Raw genomic sequence first — 20,894 nt, forward strand, 5'->3', positions numbered from 1 at the left:
ATTGCAACAAATTTCTCTTCCACATTAATGCATTACCATATCTACCAAGTTTTACTGCCATACAATAATTAAAACCCACACTGGACCTATGTGAGGAGCTGCACTTAAAATTAGAATTACTTGGTACCTGCTACCACCAATAACATGTGTGCAAGTACACTGAGCAAATATCGTTTTACCGAAGCTTTATTTAAGTGCCATCCAGCCACAGACAGGCAGTCCCAACTACAGAGGTTCACCATAGCAGTCCTCACTCACAGCCGGAGCCCTCGCCTCCACCAATCTCTGCCTCATTCGGACTGCGCGCTCCGGGATCGGCATACGCTCGTCGACTCGGACATCGTCATCTCGCCAATTAAAAATCGTCAGTAACAGGTGTGCCATAGAACTTTAAATTGTACCGATTAACTGTCGGCAATGATAGATGCCCGACCAGACTCACGTAAACTCCTAGCATTCTCATTTCTCTGCCACCAAATTAAACACTTTGAAGACTTATACTTAAACTAAATTCAAATTGAGATCACAATGTTATTAGATTTACTTACTTTATGTATCTGAGGAGATTGTTTTTTTAGACCTTACACTTTACGTGTTGCTGGAATAAAGTGTTGTGCATTATCACTAACTGGAAAGCTTGTTACTGTCATGTGGGAATCATCTGAGGTTACCCCAAGTTCCCATCAATCGATAGGTTGGTGAACTTGCGTGTACAGATGCAGGTTTCACATTCTCAGTTACATATTGAGACTTTTGATTTTGAGCTATATTTTTTATTGATTTAAGTCTCGTGTGATACATAAAGAAAATGAAACAGCACCACTGTCCAGACAACATCCCTAGAATATAGTGCCGATCTCGATAGCGACAGTGACCGAGGACAGCCGACAACTGTGAAAGAACTTCACAAAGTGGCCACCTCAGTCAGTAGTTTCTCTCTCTTTCTTCTCTCTCTCTCTTCCTTCTCTTTTCTTCCTTACAGCTGCCTGGCTGCAAGGCCTGGATAAAGTCCTGGAACAAAATGAATGCAACTCATCACAATCACATCCAAGCTGCCGGGAATGCTAATTATAACAGTAAATCACAATGCACCTCTCGTGTCGGTAGGAAATGTTCTATGTGAATTATAAATGAGTCATAACATTCAAGCACATGATTCGTGACAACTTGTCTAAATTTTTAACATTTGCTGAGGAGGCTATCAACTTTCATGTCCCATTTCTTTACTTGTATGAAGCTGGTATCTGTACAAAAACCAATGGTGACCTTGCAGCTCTCTAAGAATGAAATTATAATGAAATCCAGACTTTTAGCTTTTTACAGGTGTTGACAAATATCAATGGGGCAGTTAAAAAATGTGTGCCCCGACTGGGACTTGAACCCGTGACCTCCCGCTTACAAGGTAGACGCTCCATCCGACTGATTCACCGATGACAGAGTCGATAGTGCAACTGCAGAGACTTATCTCTGACACGCTCCCCGTGAGATCCACAATTTCCAACTTTCTGTCCACACACTACATTTGTAGTGCCCCTGACCACCACACTCATCAGCTAAAGATCTGGATTTCATTATAATTTCATTTCTGTACTTGGCTACAACAGTTCTCACGCACACTACTACATCACACAGTTAGCGCAGATAAATTTAAAATGTTTTATTATGGACTTCACTTATAAAGAAACCTCATAGCTATATGCAGTCTGAATTACTTTGACATGCACACCCACTGTCACACCCGGGTGCACATACCCGACCCTCAGTGCCTGGAGACTACAACGGCCACATATGTGCAAGGTGTTTACCCCCGAAGGAGGACTCTGTCAAAAGGTGCAATATTTCTTGCAATCTTTTTTACTGTGTGTACAGGGAACACGGGAACTGAGCATATTTGGGATACTATCTCTGTAATCACAAAGATAAAGGTGGCATCCTTGTCGAGAGGAGGTAAATACAAGGGTCTATTACTCGTCAGAAGTTTGAACGTATAACGAAATGGCATCCGAGGACGGAAAGAAACACTGAGTGCATTCAATGTGTATGCCCGGGAGCCTAATTTGACATGCTGAAGAGACTATTCTGCTAGCCACTGAAGGAGCAGGACACAACTAATTCCAGATTGTAATGCACAATGGAATAAACAGCACCCATCGTAAGGGCTCGGAGGAGGAGAAGATTAGGTAGTGTTTAACGTCCTGTCAACAACGAGGTCGTTAGAGACAGAGCACGAGCCCCAATTACAGAAGGAAAGTGGCCTTGCCTAAATCAGGACGGCCGAACACTAGTTCAAACCCTCGTCCTCCCAAATGCGAGTCCGGTGCGCGAACTGCTGCACTACCCAGCTCACTTGGGGACCCGACGTCACACACTGTTTCGGTGACTGGCAGAGATGGCTGAGAAGACCAGCACTTTTTACAGTGTTTCAGTGAAGCTTACAATTTGCAGCACTGTCCCTCAAACTGATTGTGGTCTGCCAGTTCTCTGTCAAGTGGGGGGGATCGAACCACAGACTTCGAAGGCTCTGTGACAAGCTAGGCTGCAACTTCCTGGACTTGTGCCATTGCGTTCAGACCTGTAGGGTTTCCGTAAATGGGTAGGGTGCACTACTCGCATAGCTGTGCGAGATGCACACAAGCTGCCTTTTGTTTTCTCTTTTTTAGATTAGCCAACTCTCCATCCAGTCCAGATGACGATGGGTGTAGAGGACGTGGAAATGGCAGTACAGGATCGAAGGAAATGCCCCAACAGATGATAGTATTAAAATCCTAGAGATTAACTGCTGAAGCTTTCCCAACGAAGTGCCACAGTAAAAGGGCTCCTGAAAAGCACTGAAGCTTAGATAATACTAGTCACAAAAATATGGTTAAACTTGGACATTGATAGCAGTCAAATTTTTGGATAAAATTCAACCATATATTGAAATGATAGGCTAATGATTGGTAACGGAATCAGAACCACAATCCCACAATCAGAATCACAATCCCCAATCTCACCGTTCTCATCAAAGGAGGCTAAACAACCTACAACAGAACAGATCTTTCTCTTGACGGAAACAAATTAGATCTAATGGCAACAACCAGAACTGACTTCTTTGAGGATGGCCATGTCAAAACTGGTGTCAGTGGTCATGACGTGGCTCTGGTAGGAATTATTATCAGATAAAAAATCAGTAGTGTTATATCTCAATGAGGAACCTGAAACTTTCAACACAGGACAGGAGCACGTAGAGGAACTATGGCTCGACTTCAAAAGTACAGTTCATGATGGTAGGGATCCTAGATACTAGTCGATAATAAATGTCAAACAAAACAAAGGGCTACAGACAGATAAGACATTGAATGAAATGTGTTTGGCTGACAAGATAGCAATGCACGAAACTTTCAATGGCTGCTGTAGGAGAATACTGTCAAAAGATCTCTCACAAAAGCCAAAGAAATTCTGGTCATATGTAAAGGCTGTTAGTGGCACCAAAATCAGTGTCAAGACACTCGAGCACAACACGAACTGAAATTGAAGGTAGTACAGCAAAAGCAGAAATGCTCAACTCCATTTTTAAATGTTTACAAAGGAAAATCTTGGGCTATTGTCCCGATTTAATTCTTGCACCACTTCAAAGAAGAGTGATATAGATATTAGTGCCAGTGGGATTGTGTAACACTTTAAATTGCTGCAACTGAACAAAGTTCCAGAGACCAACAGAAACCATATTAGAGTATAGAGTGAATCTGTGGCCGAGTTAGCCCCTCTGTTAACTACTCGTATAATCTGTTGTAGACCCCTCGAACAAAAAACCGTGTCCAGTAGCTGGATGACAGCACACGGCACAACTGTCTTTAAGAAAAGTAGCAGAAGTGGTTGACACAACTGCCATCCAATATCCTTGACATCCATTTCCTGTAGCATCATAGAACATATTCTTAGCTCAAACATAATGAAGTATTTCAAACAGAATGATCTCTTCCCCACCAATCACCAAAGATTCTGAAAACACCAATCACATGGAACCCAACAAGCATTTTTCTCGCACGACATCCTGAAAGCCACGTATCCAGTCAGTCACGTAGATACAGTATTTCGTGACTTCCAAAAAGCATTTGACTCAGTACATTTATTATCGACAATACAAATGTATGAGGTGTAGAGTGAAATTTGTGACTTGATTCTGATATGGAGAACACAGCATGTTATCTCAGGTACAGTCAGCTACAGAGAATGAAGTAATTTCAGATGTGATGAAGAAGAACCAAAAGAAGAAGAGGAACAAAATGATGTCCCTAGAAAAATTAATATGCCTAAAGAAACCATTGCATACATAAGCAATGTTATGTAGTTTGCAGCACACACAAATTCTTCCAACTTGTTGTAACTATTGTATTGTGCAAGAAACTGCCTAGAAAAAACAATTTTGAACAGGAAATTAAAACAAGTTTCCCTCCTCGATATGGGGCAAAAAAAAAGTAATATGTAAAGCAAATAAACATGGGAATAATATGTATATACGTACACTAATAAACAAATTTAAAAATCGAGTAAAAATATAGAAATGAATGTAATTTATCAACTAGTGTAATAGTCCAGTGTTCTATTGTCCAATATACAGTAAATGAATATCTACTGTGCTGGAGTGAAGGTACATAAATACAGTATAAGCATAATTAAAAATTATTACTTTACTTTTGTGCATGATACCTGACAAATTTTATGTAACCCAGTGGGTTGTGTATAGTTCGGAAACTTGGACAATTTGGAAAATTATTTTAGTCCCAGATGATTTCGTTTTGAGCATGTTTTACTGTACATTTATCTCAATGTGACATGACATTCAATGCGTTAATGGAAAAACATTTGTGGCTGCCTAATGGAAAAACATTTGTGGCTGCCTACAGAACCCCAATTGTACACAGACGCGCACCTCTGTATTTGAAGCAAATCAACTGCCATGAATGTCTTTCAAGTTTATTTCAGAGTTTGAGAAGTAGTCTATCTTCATAAAACATGTGGGTACTCACCATATAGCAGAGATGCTGTGTGGCAGATACGCACAACAAAAAGACTCTCACAATTAAAGCTTATGGTCATTAAAGCCTTTGTCAACAACAAAACACACACACACACACACACACACACACACACACACACACACACAAATGCAGCTCGCACACACGACTGCAGTTTCAGGCATCTGAAACCGCACTGCAGTGTTGACGAAGGAACATAGTAGTAACTATATACTAACAACAGCAACCACTGGCTCTGAAATTTAAACTTTCTAATATTCATTGAGAAAGTACATCAAATATTTATCATTAAAATAACTAAAACTGTGTTTCTTAAATACTGAGTATTAACTGCAAAGAAACTGATGGATGATCTAGGTCTTCTGTTATTCCAGAGGACACTAAAACCAGAGGACTAAGCTACTTTCATTTAAGAAGTTTCTCTCATTATTGTCCTGAGTGAGTACAAAACAGCTATGGCAAACGAGGCATCAGCAACTGAAGTTCAACTTTGTAGGCTAGTGGGAAAAAAAAAGGTACACCATTTGCTTAAGTCCAATGCTAGAAGTCTTGTCCAGTGTTTATGCTAGTGTTTAAAACAACAGATGACAAAAGGCATGTCTAGAAGTTAAGAGTATTCAAGTGTTTAAAAATTCCAAATGCAATACATTCCCTCAAAAAAATAAAAAAAAAAAAGGAAAGAGAGAGAGAGAGAGAGAGAGAGAGAGAGAGAGAGAGAGAGAGAGAGAGAGAGAGGGGGGGGGGGCGGCAAGACAGAATTCATAGATTACATCAAATACTATTTTTCAACATAGTCAGCTTCAGTCTCAACACTTTTTTTAGTCCAAAGATGAGCTTTCTGATGTGTTTCTCAAAAGTCTTCTGGCACCTGTTTGGCACATCGTTTGATGGCACTGTAGCCCTCTTGATCGACAAAAAACCTTTTTCTACTCGTAAACATCTTCTGAGAGGTGAAGATGAAAACTTGGATGTGTCAGATGAGCAGATGACTGTGAGTGGGATGGTTCACAAAGTCCCAACCAAATTAATTCAAAAGTTGCTTTGTGCTTTGGCTATGTGGGAACAAGCCCACTTCCTTTGTTAACATTCCCCTTCTTTTGTTCTGTGCCAACCCCACACACATTTTTATAGTTTTCACAGCATCAAATTGCTTTAATTGTTTCCCCCTGGAGCCAAAACTCCATGAGAAGAGTTCCCTTACAGTATAAAGAGACAGACACAATGTTTTCGAATTTTTTCGCTGACAGCAATGTCGCAACTGCACGGACTGTTTTTCCTTATCAAGAGTGTGGTGGGGAAACCTAAATTCTGTTGCCAGTCACAATAGAGTGAAGGAAGCGTTCACCTCCCAGTTCGAGTGCTCGAAAAATTCCCGTGAACCGTCAACTGTTGTGATCTGTGAGCTGTCGTGGTACCCACATACCTCACAATTTTTGAGAAAACAGTGTTTCAGTAATAATTTCATGCATAAGAGATATGGAGATTTCTGAAAATGTGTTCATTTTATCCAAAGTCCACCGACAGTTGTCAGGTATCATTTCTTTGATCTAATCTCGGTTCTCCACCTCGTCAGACACAATTGAGGAATGCTCAATCCTCTGTCACTAACATTCATTCTTTCAATTGTAAAAGCACAATAGCACTTTAACATATTAGTACAGTTCAACCCCCCCCCCCCTCCATCCCCATGAATGGTTCTCATTTCCTTAAAAAATCTGCAACTTCTGATTTCCCCTTTGTGAGAAAAAATCCCATTACACTCCTCAACTAGCAGCCGGTGAGATTCGAAATAGACACACGCACACATTTCAGCACGGAAGTTCAACAAGAGTTTTCAGCTGACTGAAACATATGAGCATGCTTTCTACTACCAACACCTTGTCGTCGAATGCAGTGCTTCAAACTTCCCCGGGAGAGGGAATACACCTTCCCTCTAAAAGCGTCACAGACTCAAGCACTCTTTCTTTCTGGATATGCCTCATACTTTTTTTGTTGTTGACTAATTTACAGCTGAAAACAATGACGAGCTCGCACGACGGCAGGGGCTAACGCCGTGTTTCACCACGGCCGCGTCTGATGCAGCTAGCTTCCTCACCTTTCTTACTGGCTGACGGGCTCTATCTTCTCCCCTCCGCGGATCTGTCCCCAGCCAATCAACCTGAGGCAAACAAGACACACAGTATAGAACTGCACACGCCGAAACTGCACACAATACACTCAATACCTGGTGATTTATCGTGGTATTCGACACATACTTGCAAGTGCTCTGGATAGAAAAACAGCTACCCAAAATATTAAGTATTACATAATATACAATTATAAGATATAGTATTTTCAAAAATGAGCAACACAATTCATACACTGTGTCCTGAGATGACAAGTTTCAACAGTCTTATGCAGCCATCACCAGATCTAATCAGCGAACTTGGAGATAATGAGAGTGGGGTATGGGGGAAGGAGTCACAATTAATTCCACCTAGTTTATAAGATATAAACAACAGAAAATGCAGGATGGAATAGTGAATCTATAAAAAGGATAGTTGCTACTCACTACATAGCAGAGATGTCGATTCAAAAATTGCCACACTGAAAAGACTGTCGAACAAAGCTTTCGGCCAAAGCGCAAATGCAACCTCTGTGTGTGTGTGTGTGTGTGTGTGTGTGTGTGTGTGTGTGTAAGATTGCGCGTGCACACTTGTTGATGAAAGTCTGTTTGACCGAAAGCTTTCTTTGACGGACTTTTCATTGTGACTATCTGCAACTCAGCATCTCTGCTACATGGTGAGTAGCAATTATCCTTTTCATAATACTGCCATACAAAATGCCTAGTTTCGCATACCTTATGGAACTTATTACAACAAGTATCATGTCACATTATATGAAGTCAGAGCACAAAAGGCACTCCAACATATACGTATCTTAATGAACGACACACATAGTTGATAAAATGTACAATTAATGATAATCATAGCATATTGAAAAACATACAAATTTACAGAAATTAAAAAGATTTACCCAGAACACCTTCTTAATGAGCAAATAAGTCAATTCACCACATTTTTTAGCATTTTTGATGGTGTATTACAAGTTCATGTAAGGCAATGGAAGAGGTGGCAGGTTAATAAGTTGTTTGGTTTATACACGAAGTGTGTATATACAGACGCATAGGTAATAGAACAACCCTTTTGATGAGTGATACCATGTCACTAGCCCAAACCTTACAGATAACCTAACCCCAAGTAAATGTCTCATTGTATAACAAATAAATACTTTGCATCACAGCGTGTAACGGGTCAGTTATCATTTGATCATCTAGTACATTAATCTGAGCTTTACCATCATATCACCACGAGGTATTGCAGGTTTTACAGATTCAGTCTCAACCCTTAGCCAAAATACTAAATATCAACCTCTGACTCGGTACAGTTATTTGATTTTCATCATTGCTATTTGCTCAAATGCCTCCATTTACATCAGTTTATGATGCACAGCTTGGACTACAGACGCCCTTGGCGCGCCACTGTTACGACTTATCCATACCTTTACTTTAATGTAGCTGTCCACATTACTATTTATAGTACACATTTCGATTTGACTCTGTAAGAGACACCTTTTACTCAATAAGGCTTGCTTCTGAATTAGATGACTGCTGAAGTAGGTTCAGCCCCATGTGGTTGTAACATATGCTAACCTTTTTCGCGAGTGTCACCTTGCGGAACACCTGCAGGTCTGGCCAGCTTAGCATTTGTGCTCTAGCCTGTGTGGTTCTCTCTTCATTTGCTTTGTTGCTTCAGCTGTTTTGTTAATTAAGGGTATAGGTTATCATTTTTTTTTTATGTATGACTATAGATTTTATATGGAGAGTACACTAGGATTAAATTTAAACACATGGCCAAATGGCATTCCTAATCGTTATATTGGGCATCCCGTAAAATCCATCTCTCTTTCCGGTGCTCGCTATTCATGGCTTGTAACCTCTGCACATAATCCTTTAGTGTGTACTGTTTACAATATCCAGCAGAATGGAGGTAAGTTTGTAGTGAATCTGTCAGTTCTATGTTAAGACTCCATCCATAGGACAGTGCACTCTGAGAAGCTCGGGAGAGTAATGCGCGATGCTGATATGCATGGATGGTATGAGGATGTTATCAGGTGTGTGTGTGTGTGTGTGTGTGTGTGTGTGTGTGTGTGTGTGTGTGTGTGTGTGTGTGTTATCAAGATCTGTATATGTGTGGAGTGCCTCTTGTGTTTTGACTGCAAGTAAGGAAGCAATGTGGCACTTTTATAACAAGTCCCACGAGGAATGTGGAATATTGTATTGTATATAACAGGTGGAATTAACTGTAATCACCCCCCTTACTATCTTCATGTTCTGTCATCCCGGAACAACAGAAGTTCTGATACTGTTAACACAGCACATTAAGCGTCTTCTCCATTTCCAAACACAGAGATCACCACATAGCAAAAAATGTGCATCTTACAATATAATACCTTCATCAAATGCTTATGAAGGCAACAAATTAATAGGCTATTAGTCTAATCTATGAGGTGTCATCACAATGCGAAACAAGAACATCGTGTGCCCATGAAACAGGAAAAAACAATGTTGATGTACGGCACATACGGTATTGAATCTGATTAGATGTTGACTTATCATAATCCACATCATCATCATCATCATCAGATATCAATAAGCAGTGTTAGTTACTATTACTGCTGTTGTTGTCTTTATTCCAAACACTGGTTTGATGTCACTCTGCCTTTGCCTCTCTCTACAGCTTCCCCCACCCAAAAAGAAATTCTCTCTTTATCCCCTACCTTCCTCCTCTGTTACCCAACTGGTGATTCCGCCAATGCCTCAGGATGTGTCCCATAAATGATCCCTTCCTTTAGCCAGGTTGTGCCACAAATCACATTTTCCTCATCTTATTCAGTATCTCCTCATTAGTTATTCAATCTGGCCATCTATATCTTCTTCACATTTCTGTAGTACCACATTTCAAGAGTGTGTCTTCTAATCTTGATACTGTTTGTTGCCCACGTCTCACTTTTAAGGCAAATACCTTCAGAAAATATACAGTAATGGTGAAATTTATATCCAATATCGACGAACTTCTTTTCCGCAGAAAAGCTGTCTGTCATTTCCTGCCTACATTTTACACCCTTTTTACTACTGTTAATGTCAGTAATCCTCCTCACACGACCACGACGACCACCACCACCACCACCACCACCACCACCACCACCACCACCACCTTCGGTATCTCATTTCATAGCTAATATCCTCACCATCACGCAACAAACTTAGATTGCTGGTCCACCTTGGGAATATTTTTTTCTGTAGTTGCGGGGGCAATAATCTGTGTGACTGACTCATCTGGCTTTGTAAGATTAGTTGACACAGTCTTGCTGTGCTGGTACTGCAAACAGCAGAATCTGATGGGAAACTGCAGCCTCTAGTTACCTATGTTTTACCTTTTGTACATTCAGTCTTGCAACTTTACACTCGATCTGAGCTGCAACTATTTCAGAATTTTTTTAAATCTAAAAACTACTTTTAGCTTCTAAATCCACCCAACTATTACTTTCTTAATCATATAAAGTTACTTTACAACTACACAATGTAGGCAGGGTGAGGCAGCTAAGAGGTGACACCCCAAATATATCCAGAATGAATAAATATATTGAGATGTGGTTTTACCAAGTTGTTGTGAGCAATACAGCCAACTTCCTGGCACACTCACAAGTAGTTTTTCTATCATTTATGGTTCCAACCACTTTTTCCTGATGGAACTATATAATTTTTTCTGTAGCATTTGAAAGAAGCTTCTAAGAGATCTTAAACTACAAAATGTGTGGGATAGTATTGAGATATCAGCACTGCAAACCATGCTTCAACCATCAGGAAAAGAAGTTCCACAAACATCTGTCCTATTACACCTAATGTAAACCAACGCAGAACACGGGTTCGTGTGTTTATAATCACAGCAGTCGTGCCAAGTGCTCGAAATGTTGACCTTGGGCATTTTTACGTGCTACAAAATGATTCTGGAGAAACAGTAGTACACGCCAAATTTCATCTGTGGTGAAAAGCAGCATATGCCCGTGTTATACGGCATTTCATGCCTTTGTGGACTGTCAGTGTTTCCTAACAGACCTCTTGTTTTAATTTTGGCACAGATACAAGTGTAAAAGTGTTAAGTGTGGTGAGTGTGCACACCAATTTGCATTTTCTGAACAAGCATTGCTCTCTCAAGAGGATCTGTCACTACCTGTACGAAGTGCGAGGGACGTCCAATGTGCTGATGCCACACTGACTCCCTTGTATCCAGTAGGATGTCATCCAATAACTGCAGCAGAAGCAGCACCAGTATGTACCAGGAACTCTAGATACTCAAATTTATTTAGATTTCCATTAATAAAACAGAAGAACACAAACCAAATGTTGTCAGACCGAGAGCACTGTTTTTACTCACTTCTCCGAGTCCACAGGGGTTTTCAGCCGACGTTTAGTGTTTATAGCAAACACTGACTTGCCATTGCTTTGTAAATGATGCTTCTTTAAACAAAATTTGTCACAGATGTCACACCACTTTGCACTTTTTGTAGACAACATTCAAAGAAATGTAACGAATTTTGGAAGTCACTGTCACAAAGATGTCGATGCAGCAAAATGCGAAGAGGATTAAATGCGATGGAATGTAGTGTTCCGAGAACACACGTTTGGTTGATCCTTCTCGTACTTCTGAGATGCTTCTTGGTGACATTTTCATTGGGCGTTAGTTTCATTTCTTTAACCATCAGCTCTGTTTTTTCTTTGGCATCTTACTCTCCGCACTTCCACTTTCTAGAACATTTCTTTTTATAACTTCTACAAGAATGAAACAAGTACCTGGCACGACCTGGATACTCTTCAGCCTACGACTGCACCACTGCTCTAGTAGTTTGGCAACACCTGTCATGAACAATATTTCTCCTTTCTGACTGTCATATGCATTGTGAATGTCTCGAAAGGTTTACGAGCAAGTTCTGTAATTGCTACAACACCAGAAGATAAACTGATGGGCTTCAAACACAAAGGTAAAAATGAGAACATACCCGAATTATGTGTTTGCTAACATTTGGTATAACAGAGGAAATGTTTTGTGGAACCTCTTTTAACGACAGCGGAACAGTGGCTCGTGGCGCCGTTTTCACGGTATTACTCGATCGAGACTTGTATGTGTTACACCGTTGGAGTTTCCTTAGAAGCTTCTTTCAACCACCACAGAAAAAACTATATAGTTCCCTTTTGGAAAAAAAACGAAATCAGAGTCATAAATTGGTGACTAAAAATAAATAACAATTACTTGCGAAAGTCAGGAAATTTGCCATACTGTCCACTATAAGTCTGTGAAACTGCACCTCGATATTTCTATTTGTTCTGCTTGTATTTGGGGAGCCTGTCTTAGCTGCCTTGCTCTGTGTACTTTTTCTGTACCTACACTGTACATGCGTAAACTTTGTTTTTCGTGTCCTGTTATCTAAAATATTTATGTACATCCATTATACTGTACACTAACAATGGTCGTTTCAGATCCAATTGAAAATGGCCAAGGGCGAAGGCTGAAACTAGTTGTAGACTTAAATGAAGTAGGTATTAGCAAATGGAGGGGCCTTTCATAGCACTCTCTGAGTGTGGAGAAACTAATAAGTGTTTGGAAATTTTACACGGAAGTGGAACAAGGATGACTAACAGTTCAGACAAGAGGAGAATACAAGCTTTAGAAATGTGGTGTTACAGAAAACTCCAGAAGATTAGCTGGGTAGATCACTTCATGAATGGGGAGGTACTGAATACAACTGGGGTGGTGGTGGTGGAGCGGGGAAGGGCGGGGGTTAACTTTCGTGTCACAGCTTGACTAAAGTGTCCGTTGAAAGGACACATCTCAAAGCATTAAGGAATCATCTGTATGGTAATGGATGCAAGCGTGTGAAATAGGAATAGTAGAGGGAGACCCAGACTTAACTTCAGAAAGCAAATTTACAGTTCTAAGTTGCAGCAGTTACGCCGAGATGAAGACGCACAGAGCTCTCCACGCGGAGAGCTGCGTCAAACCTATCTTTGGACTCGAAGATAAAAATATCGAGATCACCACCCACAAGTACACAGACTTAGAACTCTGCAAGCCACTGTACAGATAGTGGGTTTATATGAGTGGTGTTCAGTAAGTAATGCAACAGCTTTGGCTGACCAATTTCAGGTGAAAAATGTGGAATTTATTGTGGGCCACCATGGACCATTCCCCGTTTCAATCCCTACAGTTTCACGAAGTTCCAACAGGTGGCAGTACTACACGCACCCTTCAAATTGGAGTCTCTAATGGACATGCATTCCAACCAGAGCTGTCACCGAGTTTCTTTTAGCGGAAGACCAGATTGTCGCAGATATTGAGAAGAAACACGCAGAATGTCTACGGAGGCCCGGTAGTGAACAAAAGCACAGCGAGTCACTGCGCGAATCGTCCGTCACTATCACAATGAGGTGATGGAAACCTGTCCGCTCTCCCGTCTGCCACACGCAGGTGTTACTTCCGTAACGTCTGAACGTTCGCACACTCGTTCGAGGTGACAGACAGCTCACAATCTTACACATCGCTGCTCGACCGGACATCCCTTTTGGTAGTGCTGACACACTTGTCCACCAGTTAGGGGTGTTCAAAACTTGTGTGGCCACAGGATTCCTCATCAACTAACAGAGGAACATAAAGAGCAACGAAGGACAACCCTTGCAGAATTGTCTGCATTTTATTATGCCGATTATGACAATTTTATGTCTTACATTATGACGGGCTACAACGTGGGTTTGTCACTTCAAACTGGAAACAAAATAGATATCTGTGGAGTGGTCCTGCACCACCTCTTCTCTGACAAAAAAGTTCAAAGCGCTACACTCAGCCTGTAAAGTTGTGGCAATAGTCTCCCGGGACTGTGAAGGCATTGTTCTGTTCGATGTACTCCCTCGTGGTGTAATGATCAACTCTGAAGTGTATCGCGCTACCCTCAGGAAATTAAAGAAATGTCTTCAGCGTGTTCACCGCCAAAATGACGCAGGCGAGCTTCTCCTCCTCCGTGACAGTGCGAGGCCTCACGAGACTGTGCACCCCGAAGGGCTCACAAAACTTCATCGGACTGTTCTCCTCGACCACCGTACGGCCCGGGTCTCGCACTTTCTGCCTTCCACCTGTCCGATCCGATGAAGGATGCACTTTACGGGTAGCAAGCAGTATGTGGACGATGGAGAGGTTATTGATAAGGCAGGAAGATGGGTCTGCCGTCTACCAGTGAAGTGGTACAGTTGCGGACACACTGGCTCTCCAATTAATGTGGCACTAGTATGGCACAGGACCATCACATTGAACAGAGATTCTGTCAAAAATAGGGTTTGTGGCCAAAAGGGTGGAGAATAATGTGCTGCATTGGAATCCTAAATAAAACCAATCTGCTGTCAGAAAGGAATGTGTTGCATTACCTATTGAATGACCCTCATATCAACCTTAGAAATTTCTGACTTCCTCCACTAGTGAATTGAGGGTGAATGACTATCTCTCTATTCCTCGGTATACGCCCTAATTTCCTTTTACTTAGGGGGAGCAGGAACTATGAAAAATCACAAAATTAATGATTTTTGTTTATTTCATTATAAAATTATTAGGAGTTTTTTGAACAAAAAATAATCAAGTTTCACCCTTCTAAGTGTGGTTTTTATCACTGCAAAGTTGATGTGCCACATGAACGATTGTAGCAACTCAGTGTGTCACCTCTGACGGTGCCTCTCGCTGGAGGCAAGCAGGGTATCTTTGCGGAATTAGACAATGTTTTGTTTTACAACGTTGTATAGCTTTATCTCTATGGTGAGAGACTGTTTGTATCGGTAAACATAAATGTTATACCGTGTTGACTTGTGGAGTTTGCTTTGTGTTGTTTAGCTGCTCAATTTTGGGTATTTGACAAATATTGCTCGTACCTGTTTTACGTAGTTGGTTTGCCGATATCAATATGCCCCGTTTCAGCAATCGAGTGTTTAAGAAAAGGCACAATGAGTGGAAGAAGAAATCTTTAGTTGTTTCGAAGGGAGGTGCTGCTCAGATTCCAAATGAATGTGATAGAACTACTTCCGGCAAGAAACCTTGTGACAGCAAAGAAAAATTTGAAAACTATGGAAGTGACAGTAATGATGTGAATGAAGTAATTAACATTTCCTTGCTCTCTAATATTTTGAAACATTACATATTATGGCAAGTTTGCAAAGAAAGAGGACTGGAATTGAAAATAATTTCACACATTGGTTTGGCATGTAAAATGTTATTGAAGTGTAACAAATGTGCTGCAGAAGTTTCGTTTTCTAATTCTATCAGTATTCCTCGTTGTGGTAATAGTGGAAAGAAGGTGCATTATATAAAAGTTTGGCTTGTATTACATTGGCAAGCCCAGTGCTGCAGGGACAATGTTATGTGGAATTATGAACTTGCCAAAACCACAAACCAAGTTTGGATTTTATGATGAATTAGTGGGATCTTCTTCTGAAGATGTTGCTCAAGCAACAATGTAGAAAGCAGATGAAGAAGCAGTAGTGAATCCATTCTTAAGACTTTCCAGTCACACTTCATGTAGTACAGAAACCAAACTGCAGTTTTAAGAGTCACAGGGAAGCAGTAGTTGCGAAAGGGGTGAGGCAGGGTTGTATGTAGCCTCCCAACACGGAGCCTGTACATTCAATGAGTAGTAAAGAAAATGGAGAAATTTGGAAAGGGATTCAAAAGTTCCAGGAGAAGAAATAAAAACTTGTTTGCTAACAACATTTTATCAGAGATTGTAAATGACATGGGAGACTAGCTGAGCAGAATAGATTGTGTTTTGAAAATAGCTTACACAATGAATGTTGAGAAAAGTACAATGAGGGCAACTGAATGTAGTCAAATTAAATGTAATGATGCTGAATGAATTGGATTACAAAATGAAACACTAAAAATAGAACATGAGTTTTGCTACTAATACAGTAAGATGCCCCAAGTGGAGAGTGTGCAAAATTCAAACTGACTGCAGTAAGAAAAGGAGTTTCTGAATAATAGACATTTGTTAACTTATAATGAGGTTTATACACGTAATTCATTGACCATATCTCTGATATTTTGACAGCATGTCAGTACAGTCTTCAAAGACAAAATGTTGTCATTTTTCCACATTTCCTCAGTTCCTTTCATTTGCTTAATGCCATTACGGACATAAGATGTGCGTATCTGCACGGCAGAAGTTGGGACCCGGGCAATCGAGCCCGTTTGGTAATCTTCACAAGAAAGTCACCACCTTCAAACCTCATCCCGCAAAGCGATTGTTTCAGTATACCGAAGAGGGAGTAATCGTGTCGTCCCAAGTCAGGGCCCTAATGTGGGTGTTTCAATGTTGTCCACCCAAGCTTTGTGATCTCTGTGATGGTTTTCTCATACGCATGTGGCCCGGTGTTATTGTGCAATAGTATGAGGGCTGTTTAGAAAGTAGGGAACGTTTTGGCATTTTAAAAAAAACTAAGTAAAAGAAATACATTTTATTATATAATCTTACAGAGCAACTGACATACTAATTTTCCACACAGTCACCAAATACATTGAGGCACTTATCATAGCTGTGGACAGGCTTTGAAAGACCTCCGTCATAAAATTCCACCACCTGATACTTCAGCTAGAGAGTAATGCCCAACTGGAGACCCGCGCCGTCATCAAAGTGCTGCGTTGCAAGCCAGTTCTTCATCTTGGGAAACAGGGAAGGTGCTCGGGGCAAGATAGTGGCTGTAGGGTAGATGAGCGAAAATTTCAAAAAATAATAATAATAAATAAATGGATGTCAGCTTTCCTCGGTGTTTGTTTTGAACTGCTCTTCTGAGGCTGTGCAAAGTTTGACAGTACCAGGCAGAATTTACAGTTGCTCCACATTCGAGAAAATCAATAGGAAGGACACCTTGGCTATCCCAAAACACAAAACACTGACGCCATCAACTTCCTGGCTGGCAAGGTTTGTAAACATTTTCTTGGTTTTGGGGGGGGGGGGGGGGACCTCGTGTGCTCCCACTCCACGGACTGTAATTTTGTCTCCCTGTTCTTTATAGCGCTCTGTAAGCATTTTGGTCACCCATCATGCATAAAATTAGTTGTAGCCAAGGTTTTGAGTGACAATTCAACAAAGTCAATGAAACTTGTGGACAATAAAGCGAACGCTCCATTATTGTGAAGTAACGTTTTCACAAATCATTTCGTCAAATTTTGTGACAAAATCGTCAGCCACAATGCTCGGGCATCCACTCTTCTCTTCATCAAGAACGTTGGTTCGGCCATTTTTAAACCGAATGCACCATTTCTGGAGGGAACATTCACTCATTACATTGTTTCTGTATACTTCGCACAGTTCACAATAGATTTATACGAGTTTAAGGTCTTTTGCCAACAAAAACCTTATCACAGACCACACGTCACAACTGGCAGGATTTTCAATTGCAGGGTACATTTCAAATTCGAATATCGAAAAACCAGACGCGCAGAGATGTTCCCGCCGACACGGACGGATGCTGACTGTGCTGCCGAGCACGCACGTACCAAAATATATGCGATCAGCGCACGCCTAGCGTCGTCAGACGGAAACTGTTCCCAACTTTCTGAATAGCCCTTGTAAAGTATCGTGTTTTTGACAATGTAGTCAAACAGGACACAAGTGAACTCCCACATATGCATCAGAATTGGTCGCCATCACTTTTTCTGCTGAAGGCACAGTTTTGGATTTCTTCCGAGAGTTTGCACACCGCCATTCCAGGGATTGGCTTTTCCTCTCCGGTTCAAAGTGATGCAACAAGGTTTTGTCTCCTGCCACAATTATTGTAAGGAAGCCATCTCCAGAATTCTTGTATCATTCCAAAATTTCACTGTGCACTGTTTTCTGCATTTGCTTGTGGACAGCTGTCAACAATTCGTAGAACCTACTCGGCACAGATCTTTATCGACTCCAACTGTCCCGACATTGTGCACGCACTCACTTCTCCTACTCCCGCTCACTGACAGCTCATTCACCGACGTGCGCGTCAGAGAAAATAGGGCTGCGAATACGTCGCACGCCGCAGTGTGCGCAGTGCTCAGTCTACCGCCAGGTGGGAGGTCCCCAATATCATGTGCACACTTTCAACAGACTATCTGCTCGCTTTAAGACTAACTGTACTGCAATAGCCAGTGTCAATCTTATACACATTCTTCACTCTCTCGTGAACATTCATCACCGTCTCGGTCTCACAACACGGGAACTCGACAGCACGCTGCTTTAGACGGATGTGAAGCACAGCAGTTCCTCTGATGGAGCTCTATGACAATGCGATTTGCAGAAACAGGTCGAATTTCCCGAATAGAAAAAGTGTAGAACGAAAACTGGATTTTTTTTTTCTTTTTTTTTTTTTTTGGGGGGGGGGGGGGGGGGGGGGGGAACACCTTGAAAAACTTGTTCATTTCTTTTGGAGTGACCATCATAAATTTTAGTGTTAGGAACTCTCTTCTGATGATGATTTTACGGAGTGTGGTCTCGTACGAAAGGGAAATGTGGACAATAACCAGTTCAGATGTGGTAACTGAATCTTTTGAAATGTGGTACTACAGAAAAATGTTGAAAATTAGACAGAAAGACAACATAACTAATGTGGAGGTGCAGGATCAAACTGGGGAGAAAAATATGTGGCACAACTTGCTTAAAAGAAGAAACCATCGGCTAGGACACGTCGCGATGCATTGACGAATCACTAATTTGGTGATGGAGGGAAACTGGGGGATTAAGACTGTAGAAGGAAACCAATGTTTGAGTGCAGTACTCAGGTTTAAGATGCTGTAGGTTGCAGCAGTTATACAGGGACAAAGAGGCCTGTGCAGGATAGCCTACCTATATTGGGGAGCTCCAGAGAAACCAGTCTTCGAAATACGATGACGATGACGACAGCAGCAGCACTACACACTTCACCTCAGTACTGGCAAGCAATTCTGTCTCTCAACTTTACAGAGTTCTCGAGAAAATTTTTCTTTCGATGCAATCTTATATGTGTGATGACAGTCCAACTGATTGTATCTCGATTGCAAGTAATTTTTTGAAAACTTGTCTCCAGACACACAGATGACCAATGTTACCATTTCTTCAAGAGAGCATTACGTACCTCCAGTGCTTCTCCACCCTGCGGCTCAGGGCGATCTTCTCGCCGACCTCAGTGCACACGGGGTTGGTCAGCGAGATCTTGGCCAGATCAGCACGGGTCGCCAGAACCCGCCCGCCCGTCGACAGTGACCCGATGTTCACCAGCAGCACCTCACCCTTTGTCAGCTTCTGGACCTGCGAGAATGAAGCGAAAGGGGAGTTAGCGACACGAGTGCTTTGGAAATTGGAAATTTGCGGTAAGGTCTTACGGGACCAAACTGCTGAGTCCATCGCCGGTAAGCTTACACACTACTTTAGCTTATGCTAAGGGCAACACGCACACCCTTGCCCAAGGGGAGGACTCGAACCTCCGACGCGGACCGTGACGGGGAGCCTCGGACCGCGCGGTTACATTATAATTCTAATAATAATTAAATGGGACCAAATAGTCCAGAAAACTGTTATGTAAATAAGTAGATCATATCGTAGGCACGTTAAAATACTTGCACCATATTTTATTGTTTGTTCGATGTACTCCTCAGACGGCACGTACTTGATGGAGTTTTACAGCAGACATCGCCACGTCGTGGCAGGTGCTGTACGAGTACTAAGGAGGATCTGAGAGAACTACACCCCGACACACACTAATGAAGATAACACAAGTCACTCTAATAAATCTATTAGCCGAATTCAAGCCTAGCTATATACACACCTGTACTCTTATGCAATGGTGAATCAAATATAAAGTGGAATTTTTGTTTACACACCTTTTTGAAAGGGGAAAGCTGCACCATCTTTGACTTGCGGCACGGTTCAGGTATGACACCCTGAAAAAGACTCCAATACACACGTGCCACAAAGAGAACAGGGAGAAGTTGAGAATTCAGCTCACCGATTTCACCCAAGGACTATCGTGACTGAGGACAATATTCTCACTGTTAGCCAGCTTATCGAAGGTGAGGTGTCAAATAACAGTTGCCGAAACTGCTACCGAGATTGGCATAAGCTACCGTAGTGCTCAGGTGATCATTACTGACAACCTCAAATTTGGAAATTCTCTGCAAGATGGGTGCCTCATCTTATAATCACAGAGTGTCGTTTTGAGGTGTGCAAACAGCTACTGACACACTACCAAACTGAAGGGAAACATTTTTTGCACCTCACTAATCTGCAATAAAATGTGGGTGTGCGATTACACCCTGGAATAAACAAAATCAGCATGGAATGGTGCAAAAACTGTCTCTGCACAGGAAAGATTCTTGCAAAAGTCTTCTTTGATATTAAAGGAGTTGTTCCCACCAATTTTCTCCATAAACATTATACTGTGAATGCTACATACTACTGACACCTTTCAGACCAAAAAGAATGTGTATATCATCAGAAATTCACCCATTTCCAATCGGAGATGTGACCGTGCTCTCAGCAGACGACGAGAACAACAACAACTCTAAGCAGACGATGAGAACAACTACTCAAAATACGAGAACAACTCCACCAATTTAGATTAAGATAGTATGGTCGTGCAAAACAAATGAAAGAAACTCTGATAGAATTAGTATAGATGGAAAAAGTGTGTTACATTGCCAGGGAAAAGATGGTTGGCGCAGTGAAGAAGGAAGTTGTCAATAGTTATTTCCTTTGGGATAGGATACGTGAGGAAGAGCTACACAAGGACAAAAAATATGT

The 20,894-nt window shown here is 41.4% G+C and overlaps 1 protein-coding gene across 1 annotated transcript in view; it reads right to left on the minus strand.

Moving 5' to 3' along the window:
* Positions 1-751: 751 nt before the first annotated feature.
* The window catches only part of LOC126295196 (eukaryotic translation initiation factor 2 subunit 3), a 110,293-nt gene continuing 90,150 nt past the window's right edge, over positions 752-20,894 (minus strand). The window contains exons 10-12 of the mRNA XM_049987507.1: positions 19,231-19,403; positions 7,114-7,176; positions 752-1,011 (exon numbers count right to left, since the gene is read on the minus strand). Of these exons, the coding sequence (XP_049843464.1) occupies positions 7,119-7,176; positions 19,231-19,403 (231 nt within the window). The 3' untranslated portion in view covers positions 752-1,011; positions 7,114-7,118. The remainder of the gene's footprint in view (positions 1,012-7,113; positions 7,177-19,230; positions 19,404-20,894) is intronic.

Source organism: Schistocerca gregaria, chromosome 11 (genome assembly GCF_023897955.1).
Source record: "Schistocerca gregaria isolate iqSchGreg1 chromosome 11, iqSchGreg1.2, whole genome shotgun sequence".
NCBI lineage: Eukaryota > Metazoa > Arthropoda > Insecta > Orthoptera > Acrididae > Schistocerca > Schistocerca gregaria.